This window comes from Mauremys reevesii, linkage group 16 (assembly GCF_016161935.1).
Source record: "Mauremys reevesii isolate NIE-2019 linkage group 16, ASM1616193v1, whole genome shotgun sequence".
Taxonomy (NCBI): Eukaryota; Metazoa; Chordata; order Testudines; family Geoemydidae; genus Mauremys; species Mauremys reevesii.
In genome coordinates, this window is record NC_052638.1 from 8043749 (window position 1) to 8057144 (window position 13396).

Sequence of the window (13396 nt, forward strand, 5' to 3'; positions counted from 1 at the left end):
CTGACGACCGCCCCTTGCCCTTCTCTAGCCCCGTTCATCACAAAGCATCCCAAGTGCTGTATGATGGGCCAGTTCCCGGAGTCCATGCTGAGGAGACTCTTCCTTTGTGCTCACAGGCACTTGGTGCCCAGTGGGCATTTTGCCACAGGAAGGGCTAATGAGGGAGTCCGGATTGTGGCCCAGTCCATACAGTAAAGAGATCACTCGCCCACCAGTGAAATGCAGCCACCTCTGGGGCGGAACACAGCAGACATTCTGCACCAGCAATACTATAGAGTAGTTTTTAACCAGTGTAGTGGAAAATTACTTTTCCAGTGGAAAATCCAGGGAAGATTTTGGGTTAGCAGAAACTACTCCGGTTTGAATTTGACGGTGACCCCAAAGTTAACACCCCTCCTCATGCGAGCTCCAATAACGACAAGTGCTCAGCACCGGGGGGGGGGGGGGGTGTTTACACCTTATTCCCAACACAGTGCCCCATGGCAAAGACTAGTTTTTTCATGGACAATTTCAATCAATGTCATGGCAGAGGTACCAGAAACGAGGCCATGTCACAGAAAGGGGGGGAGCGAGGGGCTTGGAGGAGGGCTGGAGAGCGATTCCAGCCCATGCTAACTCCGCAGCAGCAGCTCCTGTCCTGCGGGGGGCGCCAGCTCCCTGCTCTGAACATTGTGACCTGTGCACCCAGCACCTCTCGGGGTTTGGTGCATCCACCCCTCCGGAGATGGAGGTGGAGAGCCAGGTTTGATTGGCGTTGCCACCTAGCGCATGGGGCCACCACGCCTCTGGGGTTTGGCACATCTCCCCCTACGAGGAGCCACCACCACGCGGGCCAGGTCGCAACGCCCAGAGGGGAGAGAAGCTGCCCTTGCGGAGCACACGGACTTCAATCAAAGTCACGGTTACGGGGAACACCGTGACCTCCAGGCTAGGATGGTAGCCGGGGCAGGGCATTGGCTCAGCACTGACTCAGCGGGAAGAGCATCACCTACCCCGCCGCCAGCACCTGGGAGTCCCCCAACCCTGCCTCGCCGGGGGGAGCAAAGAGGCTCCCAGCAACGGTGTGGAGCTGTAAGCCAGAGAAGGCACAATGCCTCTGAAGGAGCTCTCCCGCCTTCCCCCGGCCAGGCCAGGGCGTCAGGATCTCAAAGCGCTTTACCCACATTGACTGATTGACCCCATACGAGGGGCGGGCTAATCTCCCTCAAGCCCCCCGGCGTGCCGCAGCAGGCTGGCTCCCAGTCCTGCAGGCAGCTTCCTGCATTGGGTGGCAGGCTGGAACTCCTGAGCCAGCTTCCCTGGCATTCAGAACGAAGGGATTTAATTAACGAAGGAGAATTAATCCTGCAATCAGCACAGTCGCCCCGGGGTTATTTCTGCTGACCTCCGATTCTGTCCTTATGTTGCCCCCATGTTTTCACTGTGCACCAGATTTTGGATCAGAAACAGACAGTTTCAGCAGCTGGCTAGGGACGGTTGGGCCCCCCAGAAAGGAGAGGGAGGGGATTAGGTCTGTGGGGTAAACGTATTAGATGGGTGTTGCTGCTAAAAATGACCAGTTAACAATGTAGCTATTTAAATGGTCTTTAGCCCGTGGAGGTGACTCTGAGCCCTAAAGAAGAGGTGAGGGGATTGCACCAAGCGAGCGGCGAGTTCAGGCTCTCTGCTGACTCAGGCGGACGCCAGCCAGTCAGGCACATTTTAAAGCTGACTGCAACCACAAGGCCTGGGAACGTTGTGTTCATTGGTGAAAGTGGCGATTCTACACCACACTGCCCTGGCAGTCACAGGGGCCTCGCTGCACAGACAGGGCGACAGGCACCGTGGGCCACATTCTCCAGAGGGCTCCACCCCCTTCTGAAAGCCTGGCCCGGCGAGATGGAGTGACCTGTCCACCGTTACAGATGGAACCAGAGGCAGAGCTGGGAGGAGAACCCAGGCGTCCTGGCTGCCAGTCCCAATCTCTACGCATGCTTCCCCTGGCCTTTCCCCAGCCCGGCAGCTCGCGACCGTGCCAGCTCCAAGCCGAAACCCACACACGTCCTCCTACCCGAGTCGCAGGTGAAGGTCCTGGCCGAGTCGTCGGTGAAGATGATGGCCACGGCCTGCCTCTTGGTCTCTTTCGGCAATCGCGTGATGCACTTCACGTTGCTGATCTCCGTGACCTGCAGAGGGAGACGCGTTCCCGAGCTGCTGCCATCTGCGTTACGCACCTCACCCCCTCCTCTCCTTTTCTGCACCGAGTAATGGGGCTCCCTCAAAGTCTCCCCTCCTCCACCCGGCTCCTCTTGGTTTCTCCACAGCTCGGCACTAGATATTCAGGGGGAGCCTCTACCTTCCCCAGAGAGAACCGCAGGGGACTTAGCATGGGGGGCATAGAAAGCCACGTGAGAACCTGTATTTCAAGGGAAGAGTCCCACAGCTATCGGAGATCAATTGCAGCAAGAAAACATCTGGCCAGAAAACGGTTCCCCTCAGGAACCCAGGCTGGGGAAGGAGAAGCGTAAGCTCATCGGGGCATAGGCAGGTAAAGGGCCATGACACTTGGATCCTGCATAGCCTAACATACCCTGCATACCCCATAACAATCACCCTGCCCGAGGAATTCCTCACCGCAACGTACTTTTGACCAGGCCCCAAAAGAATCACTGTGACAAGTGGGGAGGGAGCGCTGACTATGGGGGAGCGCCCAGCTGCTCCGCTCCCACCCAGCAGGAGTCGCTGTCGGGAAGCGGGTGAGAGCGCCGGCTGGGGGCGGGAGCTGCTCCGGTCCCACCCAGCAGGAGTCGCTGTGGGGAAGCGGGTGAGAGCGCCGGCTGGGGGCGGGAGCTGCTCCGGTCCCACCCAGCAGGAGTCGCTGTGGGGAAGGGGGTGAGAGCGCCGGCTGGGGGCGGGAGCTGCTCCGGTCCCACCCAGCAGGAGTCGCTGTGGGGAAGGGGGTGAGAGCGCCGGCTGGGGGCGGGAGCTGCTCCGGTCCCACCCAGCAGGAGTCGCTGTGGGGAAGGGGGTGAGAGCGCTGGCTGGGGGCAAGAGCTCTGCCTCGGTGATTTATTCAGCTGCGTCAGAGCAAAGGGGCAGCAGATAAGCAGAGACTCTCCAACCTTTGGGCATCCGCGCAGGCACACTGACTTCTCGTCCGGATACTTCTCTAGCCGCTGGGGCCCTTTACTGGAGGATTTCCTGAACACCAGCCAGCACCTCCGATAGATCTGCCAGAGAGACACCAACACAGAGGCTGCAGCATGGACCGAGCACCCCTGCAATTGCACAGGGACATCTCGCAGGGGGGCATTTTTCCCAGTGATCAAACGCCCCCTGACTGGGGTTTTCCTGTCCCCACGAACAGCATCCAACATGGAGCAAAGTAAGCGACACTCAGCACCTCCCTTTGCTGACCGTGCCCGGGGGAACTGCTACATCCCTGAAGAAGGGGCAGCAGCGGGTTACGGTTAAGCCCTAAACTTGAGCAATGACCAAACCTCATTTCTAGCAAAATCCAGGGGAAACGTCTTGCAGTGAATCCCCGTTTGCTTCCTATCACGGGCCACTCCAGCTTCTTCTAGGCCGAGGAGCTGTGAGCATTATGGCCACATCTGTGGGAATCTGAACCAGTAACTGGGCTCAGAAACTGCACGGCCTGGGCCCTAGACAAGACAGTCAGATCGATCAATCGATCCAGTGAGAAAGGACCAGACACCACTTCGCAGCAGCCTGTTTTGTGGAGCCGTGTGATGCAGACTGGACCCTGGACTGCAGGGAACAACCCCGCAGGGCAGGAGCGGCAGGAGGTCCCTCAAAGTGGGGGAGCCAACAGCGCTCGAACCATGGCCCCGCCCCATCTCCCTGAGGCTCCGCCCTCGCACCACGCCTTCTCCCCAAGACCCCGCCCCCTGCTCACTCCTCTCTGCCCCATACCTCCCATCGCTCGCCCTTATGGTCGGTAAAAAGTGGGACGGCCATGAGAGGGTCGCACACTCGGTTGCTTTCGCAGGCCGAGCTGTACCCCTAACATGACAGCCACTGCCTGTGATGGGGCAGGCAGCAGCAGGGGGCGCCAGAGAGGTGTCCCTGCCTGCAGCATCAAACAGGCGCCCTGTGGGCCTGACTCTCCTCCCGCTCACACCAGTGGAAATCACGTTTTCACGTTTGCTCACTTTCACCAACATCAGCAGAGTCCTTCCCGCTAACGCCCAGAACAGCCCCCGAAGTTCTGGAGCTGGGCAGCTGCAGCGTTCAGCAGTTCCCGCGTTCCAGACAAAGACAGACAAACAGAAACATCAGGCTGAGTCTCGACCGGGCGACGATCTAGGCTGGACATTAGCAGCAGGTTCCCCCACGTCTAGGTTCACTTGACGGTGTGAGCTGCCTGGAAAGGACAGTCTGCCCCACACGCTGGCTGTGGAAATCACTTACTGGCGACCAGCGGTTCTCAAACTTTAGCAACCACACAACCCCCATTTTGAATTAAAATTTTCCAGGGACCCCCAAGCCCCTCCACTCAGCCCTTGCTCTGCCCAATTCCCTGAGACCCCACCCCTGCCCCACCCCTTCTCTGAGGCCATTCCTCCCGCTCACTCCATCCCCCCACCCTTGCTCACTTTCACCAGGCTGGGGCATGGAGTTTGTGTGCAGGAGGGGGTGCAGGCTTTGGGAGGGAGTTTGGGTGTGGGAGGGGGTGTGGGCTCTGGGCTGGGGCAGGGGGTTGGGGTGCAGGCTCTGGGAGGAAGTTTGGGTGCAGGAGGGGGTTTGGGGTGCAGACTCTGGGAGGGAGTTTGTGTGCAGGGGGTGTGGGCTTTGGGAGAGATGCAGGCTCTGAGCTGGGGCAGGGGATTGGGGTGCAGGCTCTGGGAGGAAGTTTGGGTGCAGGAGGGGGTTTGGGGTGCAGGCTCTGGGAGTTTGGGTGCGGGGTGCTAGCTCTGGGCTGGGGCAGGGGTGCGGGAGTGGATGATGGGTTCAGGCTCCAGTTGGGTCGCTCCCAAAAGCAACTGGCACATCCCTCTGGCAGCAGTTCCTAAGCAGGGGGTCTCCACATGCTGCCCCTTCCCGCAGGCAGGAGGAGTTGATCAACGGGGCCGCAGATCACCTGGGGAATCCTCAGGGACCCCCAGGGCTTCACGGACCCCCATTTCAGAAATGCTGCTGTGGACAATAGCTGGGGCCCTACCAAATTCACAGTCCATTTTGGTCAATTTCAAAGGATTTTCAGAGGATTTAAAAATTGTAAATTTCACGGTTTCAGATATTTAAATCTGAAATGACACAGTGTTGTAACTGTGGGGGTCCCAACCCACAAGGGGGCTGAAGGGGGTGTCACAAGGCTATTGTAGGGGGCAGGGTATTACCACCCCCACTTCTGTGGTGCTGCTGGCAGCAGCGATGCCTTCAGAGCTGCGCTCCCAGCCAGCAGCTGCGGAGCTTCTTACAGCCGGAGGAGGCTGCCAGAGATGGGACTGACCCGGCCCCAGGAGTGGCCCCTGCAGGGGAAGAGGAAGTCTGGTCCCTCCCCAGCCCAGCTGGGACTAGTATCTGGAACCCTGCGCACGGTAAGAGCCCCCAGCCCTCCCCCTCCCCTACACCGGCCAGATTTCACGGGGGAGAACAGATTTCATGGTCTGTGGCGCGTTTTTCATGGCCGTGAATTTGATAAGTCCTAACAGAAGCACATGGCCTCTTTTCATCCCATCCGGGAGCCCCCATGAAACACCTTCTCAGGAGAGATCAGAGCCACCTGCCCATCATCATACAGAGTTCACGCGGCAAGACAGGAAGCCCCTCAACCCAACCCCAACCCGGAGGCGATCTCTTAAGCTCTAACACCAGCCCCGCCCTCCTCTCCTGTCCCTTCTCTGCCTGCAACTGACACTCTGCTACACTGAGAATCTAACCCCAGCTCAAGGCAGCAGGACTGAGTGGTTACAGCAGGGGTCTGGGAGCCAGGCGCCACAGCTTCCAGTCCTGAATCAGGTCACTAACTTACTATGTCAACTTCTACGAGTTCCTTAGAGCCTGATTTTCAAGCCTCCGACCTTCCATCAACCTCAGCAGGTGCTCAATAGCTTAGACAATTCAGGCTCTTTGGGCCTCAGTTGCCACATCTTTCAAATGGGGTGAGCACCACCCACTTTCGCAAAGCCCTTGAAGATGGAGGGCAGCAGGCTCCTTGTGAAGCCACACCCACCCCTAGCATTTCACGTATGAACTGAACTCCGCGCAGGCCGGCTCCAAGCCGATTCCCTTTGATTTCACTGCCCGGCCCATTAGAACACCACCGCTATTGGTGCTGTTTGTGCAGCACCTGGGCACCGTAATGCAATTTTCCTTCTTCTTGGCTCTCATCTCATTCCCAGGGATCCTGGAACCTTTTTCTTCTCACTCCAGGCTTTCAAACGAGAAATCCCAGCAGCTGGATGGCAAGGCCTTGCAGCTGCATTCCCGCAGAGGTCAGAGCTGTGAGCACTCATTGTAGAAGCCAGCAGCCGGGGGGACTTGGTTACTTTCTCGAGTCTACCCAGAACAGGGGTATCTGCCTTGCCCCAGGACTCGTAGCTCAGCCTGCCAGAGTCATCTCAGCGACAGGACACTACGCTGTACGTGGAGCGAGGGAGCAAGGGCCTGACCCAAGCTGGACTCAACGGGGTTTGGACCCAGGCCCCCAAACCCCAGCCTGGCCACGCGGTGGGGTAATGCTGGGCAGTGGGCAGCGCTGGGGGCAGCAGCTGGGTAGGGTCAAGATGGCACGGTGCTCCCGGATGGGCTAGGGAGAGAGCAAGGAGGGGACTGTCAGTCAGGCGCTGGGCGAGGCTGGTCTGGCAGGAGGTTGTGGCTGGGAACAGAGCAGGAAGCAGAGGCAGCGCCTGCCAGCTGATGCCCAGATGGAGGATGGCATGGTGGCGGCGTGCCAGGGGTAACAAAGCCACGGCGACCTCGAACCCGCCCCGTGCCACTCTCCTGCCCCCCACGAGGTTCTGCTGAGCGGCTGTGGGTAGAGAGGGCAGAACTAACTCCAGGAGGATCTCCACTAGCTGTTAGCAGTACGTGGCCTATGAGACAGTGGAGCACATGGTCCCCAGCACAAAGCATGGGCCGCTCCATCCAGGGGGTCCCCAGGCCAGCATGTCAAGGCAGCAAACAATGGTAAAGTAAGGACAGGATGGGCAGCGCTCGGCCGCACCCCCTCTTGGTATCCCGGATGCCAGGTGGGCACCCGCCTCTTTCCCACCTGCTCGCACCGCACGCACAGCCTCATGCCTATGCTCTCCCGCAGCGTCCCCCCTTCCCCCAACATCCTCTCATCTCTGCAGCCCCACTGGATCACCCCCTTGTCTCCTCGCCGCCCCTTGTGAGCGTGCCGGGCTGCCATTCCTCAGGGCGATCGATTCATTTGCACCCACAGCCAGGGCAGCCCTCTGCCAGTCACAGTGCACGGCCCTGACCTGATAAAGCATCGGGTGCCCCAAGCACGGCGGCCCAACGCAGGAGCCACGGCCCAGTGTTACGGAGGGCAAGCAGAGAACGAGGGCCGATCGCAGGCCCCGGAGGGCAAAGGGCAGAGCCAGCAGCTGGTACGTGCCGCTCAGTGTTTGCAAAGTAACCACTGCACGAGCGAGGAACCGCCCCGCACAGCGCCAAGGGGAAGGACCTGGTGTCAGCGCGCTGGGAAACTATGTCTTACAGCTCCACGACCACGCCCAGCACCCTAGGAGCCGGAGTCTGCTCCCACGGACCTGATTTACAACCCGGTGCGTAACCGCCCTGGGCCCCACGGAGTGACTCCCCACTTACACCTCACGCATAACCGCCCTGGGCCCCACGGAGTGACTCCCCACTTACACCTCACGCATAACCGCCCTGGGCCCCACGGAGTGACTCCCCATTTACACCTCACACATAACCGCCCTGGGCCCCACCGACTGACTCCCCACTTACACCTCATGCGTAACCGCCCCGGGCCCCACCGACTGACTCCCCCCTTACACCTCACGCGTAACCGCCCTGGCCCCCGCGGAGTGACTCCCCACTTACACCCCGACATGTAACCACCCTGGGCCCCACCGACTGACTCCCCACTTACACCTCACGCATAACCGCCCTGCGCCCCGCGGAGTGACTCCCCCCTAACACCCCGACACGTAACCGACCTGGCCCCCGCGGAGTGACTCCCCACTTACACCCCGACATGTAACCGCCCTGGGCCCCACCGACTGACTCCCCACTTACACCTCACGCATAACCGCCCTGCGCCCCGCGGAGTGACTCCCCCCTTACACCTCACGCGTAACCGCCCTGGCCCCCGCGGAGTGACTCCCCACTTACACCCCACGCGTAACCGCCCTGGCCCCCGCGGAGTGACTCCCCACTTACACCCCACGCGTAACCGCCCTGGCCCCCGCGGAGTGACTCCCCACTTACACCCCGACACGTAACCGCCCTGGGCCCCGCGGAGTGACTCCCCCCTTACACCTCACGCGTAACTGCCCTGGCCCCTACGGAGTGACTCCCCACTTACACCTCACACGTAACTGCCCTGGCCCCTACGGAGTGACTCCCCACTTACACCTCACGCGTAACCGCCCTGGGCCCCACGGAGTGACTCCCCACTTACACCTCACGCGTAACCGCCCTGGGCCCCGCGGAGTGACTCCTCACACGTAACAACCCTGGGCCCCACGGAGTGACTCCCCACTTACACCTCACGCGTAACCGCCCTGGCCCCCGCGGAGTGACTCCCCCCTTACACCCCGACACGTAACCGCCCTGGCCCCTGCGGAGTGACTCCCCCCTTACACCTCACGCATAACCGCCCCGGCCCCCGCGGAGTGACTCCCCCCTTACACCTCACGCGTAATCGCCCTGGCCCCCACGGAGTGACTCCCCCCTTACACCTTACACATAACCGCCCTGGCCCTCACAGAGTGACTCCCCACTTACACCTTACGCGTAACCGCCCCGGCCCCCGCGGAGTGACTCCCCTCTTACACCCCGACACGTAACCGCTCTGGCCCCCGCGGAGTGACTCCCCACTTACACCCCGACACGTAACCGCCCTGGCCCCCGTGGAGTGACTCCCCACTTACACCTCACGCGTAACCGCCCCGGGCCCCACGGAATGACTCCCCACTTACACCTCACGCGTAACCGCCCCGGCCCGCGCAGAGTGACTCCCACCTTACACCTCACACGTAACCGCCCCGGGCCCCACGGAGTGACTCCCCACTTACAGCCCGACACGTAACCGCCCTGGCCCCCGCGGAGTGACTCCCCACTTACACCTCACGCGTAACCGCCCCGGGCCCCACGGAGTGACTCCCCACTTACACCTCACGCGTAACCGCCCCGGGCCCCACGGAGTGACTCCCCACTTACACCTCACGCGTAACCGCCCCGGGCCCCACGGAGTGACTCCCCACTTACACCTCACGCGTAACCGCCCCGGGCCCCACGGAGTGACTCCCCACTTACACCTCACGCGTAACCGCCCCGGGCCCCACGGAGTGACTCCCCACTTACACCCCGACATGTAACCACCCTGGCCCCTACGGAGTGACTCCCCACTTACACCCCGATACGTAACCGCCCTGGCCCCCGTGGAGTGACCCCCCCACTTACACCCCGACGCGTAACCGCCCCGGCCACCGCGGAGTGACTCCCCATTTACACCCCAGTGCGTAACCGCTCTGGCCCCCACGGAGTGACTCCCTATTACACCTCACACATAACCGCCCAGGCCCCCACGGAGTGACTCTCCATTTACACCCCGGCGCATAACCACTCTGGCCCCCGCGGAGTGACTCCCGATTTACACCCCAGAGAATAACCATCCTGGTCCCTACGGAGTGACTCCTGACTTACACCCCAGTGTGTAACCACCCTGGCCCCTTTTTTAAATCAGAACCAAGTCCTAAATCCACAAGGGTCCCTTTAAGAGCCACTTTAAACTTCCTGAACTGGAGCTATGCCGATTTACACCAGCTGAGGATGTGGCTGGCAGTGGTTCAGTGGCTCAGAGCAATGCTCCGCTGCAGTTCAGGACGGGAAGGGAACCAGCCCCAGGAGGCCGCTTCTCCACCGCCCTGCCCCGACGCCGTCATCGCAGATAGCACGGGTGCAAACCGCTCCCAGCCAGGATGCAGGGCCGGGGGGGGGACCAGACGGCCCGGACACCTGCAGCCCAGGAGGCCGCTGTAGCAGAGAGATGGCACAGAAACCAAAGCAGCCACCGCTGCTCATGGTGCTCGTCAAAACCCAGGGGACATTCAAAAATACTGATCTGCTTGTTAAGGAGAGAGCCTGCGCCACGGCCAGTCGAGTTCACACGGGCCCCAAGAATCCTGTAGCTGGCAGCGGAGGCTGATGGCAGCTGGCAGAGTTGCCAACTCAACCATCAGCTGGCCGGGAGCACCCTGTTCAAATTCAGCCACCAACCCGAGCTGTGGGTGGGGCAGGTTTCCCTGCCTTCGGTGGAGTGGTTCCCCTGGGCATTACCAAGTCATCCCACCAGGAAGGGCTCAGCCCTGGGACCCACCCAGAAACTTCTGATGTTCTTCACCCTTGCAGTGGATTAAATTGCACTTTTACTGAGGTGGGAGGGGAGGTATTTAAAATTCCCAGGAAGTTTCTCCCCCGCGTCCCTCCTCACCCTGTTCCAAAAGACAATACTAATGAATCCCTCGGCACTTCCCAAACGAGGGCAGGATCAGCATCCCCATTTTACAGATGGGAAAATTGAGGCACAGGGAGGCAAAGCAACTTGCCTGAGGTGCCCGAATAGAACCCAGCTCTCCCAAGCCCCAGCCCATGCGCTAGGCCCCACCTGCCTCCCCCAAGCCAGGCTCTGTGCTCTACTAGCCACGTCCTGGAGAGAATGGTCAGGAACAACGTGCAACCGTTTCTAGTCTCTGTCTACCCCACGGGGCTGCATCCTCGGGGTTTATGGGGGTGAGCGAGCCTGTGTGTGACTGGAGAACGAAACGCTGCCCTTTCCCCCGCCCTGCCAACACAAGCGTAGTCCGTTCCAGTCGGGCAGGGGCTGCGCCCCACCAGTTACAGCTTCCACCGAGCAGCTGGGCCCAAGCGGCTCATGTTTCAGCCCGGACCATAAACCCGCCGGGAGAGGTGGTTAAAATCCCAGCAGCACAGCACCCAGCCAGTGCCTGGACATCTCCGAACAGGGCGATGGGGCAAAGCTCGTCCTTTGCTGTGCACCCCACAGGTCCCTCCCCCAGCTGCACCGGCCGCTCGCCCGACAGCACCGCCATTGTAACGTCCCCGCCGGCTCCCAAAGCACCGCAGCCCACGTCTGGAGCTGGCACGGGAGGAGGGGACAGGGAGCGCCAGCCTTGGCACCAGCACAGCAGCAAAAGGGTTAACGCCAGGGGCATTTCGAAGGGGCATTCACAGCGCACTGAGAGGAACAGGTGACGCTCCCTTGTCACCAGCTGCCACCGATGACGGTTTCTCTCCCAGCGAGAAAGGCGCCCTGCCAACAGCCAGCACCGCACACCGCCACGGCAGCCTTCCTCCGAGGATCTCAACGCGCGGTACGAACGTGAGGGACGCCAGCCTCCCAGCGAGGAGACCTCATCAGCCTCAGTTCACAGAGGGGAGACCGAGCCACAGCAAGGGGCAGAGACGCATGCAAGGAGTCAAGAACAGAACCCAGGAGTCCTGGACCACAAAGGTTGGTGGGGTTTAATGACACATTCTCCACGACGCGCAGGAAGGCGGAAGATCCTCGCCATGCCCACGAACGCCTGTTGTCTCCGCTCGGAACGGACATTCCTCCACGCCGCCATTGTCTGTCTCCCATTGCGCTGCGCCCTCGCCCGCTTCCCACCGGGCAGAACCGTGCACAGCCGCCGAGCTGGGCTCTAACCGGCCACGGCAGCTCAGAGCCGCCTGCTCTGCCTTTCTGCTGCAGCCGGACACGGCGCATCTCGAGGCTCTTCCAGTGCCACGTGGCTGCTCCTTCTTCACTTCCTGTCCTGAACTGTTGTGGAGGGATTAGCAATCTCAGCCCGGGACCAAGGAATCAGCAATGCCCGAGCCACGGCCCCTGCTCTGGCCCTCCCGTGCCTCAGTTTCCCTGGGGGATAATACCACTCGGGGGTGGCGGGATTTAACTCATTAGTGTCTGTCGAGCACTCTGGGCAGGAGGTGCTACAATAGGAATCCAGTTAGTCCAGATGCCAGTGACCGTGGGGGGCAGACTGACGGGCTATTGTGGTCTGGCTCCTCTCTGGAGGGTAAACGGGCAGCAGGTCCCTCCCTGCCTGCGCCAGCGTCTGCCCTAGTCCCTGCAGAGTCCCAGGACTCGCCCTGCAGGCTAATCTGGATTTGGGGGGAGTGGAGGATTTACAGCTTCTCCTGCCCCACCCCCTGCTCCCCTGGGGTGCTCAAGCCCTGCCCCTCCCCCGTCACTCTGCCAGCGTTAACTGCAGCACAGTCTCACTTAATGAGTGGCAGCCGGAGCAGCGGCCATGTCTGCCTGAGTGCGAGTGCTCCCCCGGGCGGGCACACACCTGCCCCCTCTGCCTAGCACAGGCCCTTGGCTGCTTTACCCTTCAGGCCCCAGCAGCCCCACTCCTGGTCCTCTCCCTGCAGCAGTTCGACCCCTGCTCCCTCCTTCCTGGTGGTTTTGTTCAGGGGGGGGAGCTGCCCCCTTTCCCCCCCCCCCTTCTCCTCTCCCTGCCAGCCCTCGGCATCACTTCCCTCCCAGCCATTCACCTTCCCCGCCTTTGTTCTCTGTAATTCGCATGAAATTAACCGGCTCCTGCTCTGCTCCCTGGCTGCTGGAGGAAAAGAGATGAACTGGCCCTTCCCTGCTCTGCTGCTGAGCCAGAGGGTCTGTCTGTCTGTCTGCCCACGGAGCTAGTCCCAGGGACTGCACCCTCGCACCCATTGCCCGCTCTCAGCGCCAGCTGCTGGGCCAGAACCAGGCCAGACTGCAGCGAGCTTCCCCCCAGCAGTGCCCTGCCAGAGCCAGGCCAGACTGCAGCGAGCTTCCCCCAGCAGTGCCCCGCCGGAGCCAGGCCAGACTGCAGCGAGCTTCCCCGCAGCAGTGCCCCGCCAGAGCCAGGCCAGAGTGCAGCGAGCTTCCCCGCAGCAGTGCCCCGCCAGAGCCAGGCCAGACTGCAGCGAGCTTCCCCCCAGCAGTGCCCCACTGGAGCCAGGCCAGACTGCAGCGAGCTTCGCCCCAGCAGTGCCCTGCCAGAGCCAGGCCAGACTGCAGCGAGCTTCCCCGCAGCAGTGCCCGGCCGGAGCCAGGCCAGAGTGCAGCGAGCTTCCCCGCAGCAGTGCCCCGCCAGAGCCAGGCCAGACTGCAGCGAGCTTCCCCCCAGCAGTGCCCCGCCAGAGCCAGGCCAGACTGCAGCGAGCTTCCCCCAGCAGTGCCCTGCCA

General features: G+C 61.4%; 1 protein-coding gene across 4 annotated transcripts in view; it reads right to left on the bottom strand.

The window, feature by feature from the left end:
- The window catches only part of DOK4 (docking protein 4), a 44414-nt gene that overhangs the window by 10885 nt on the left and 20133 nt on the right, over positions 1–13396 (bottom strand). For all 4 annotated transcript variants that reach the window (XR_005588769.1, XM_039503046.1, XM_039503045.1 and 1 more), the window contains exons 3-4: positions 3102–3209; positions 2051–2165 (exon numbers count right to left, since the gene is read on the bottom strand). Coding sequence is in view for 3 of the 4 variants with exons in the window: in XM_039503046.1 (XP_039358980.1) it covers positions 2051–2165; positions 3102–3209 (223 nt within the window). In the remaining variant the exon portion in view is untranslated. The remainder of the gene's footprint in view (positions 1–2050; positions 2166–3101; positions 3210–13396) is intronic.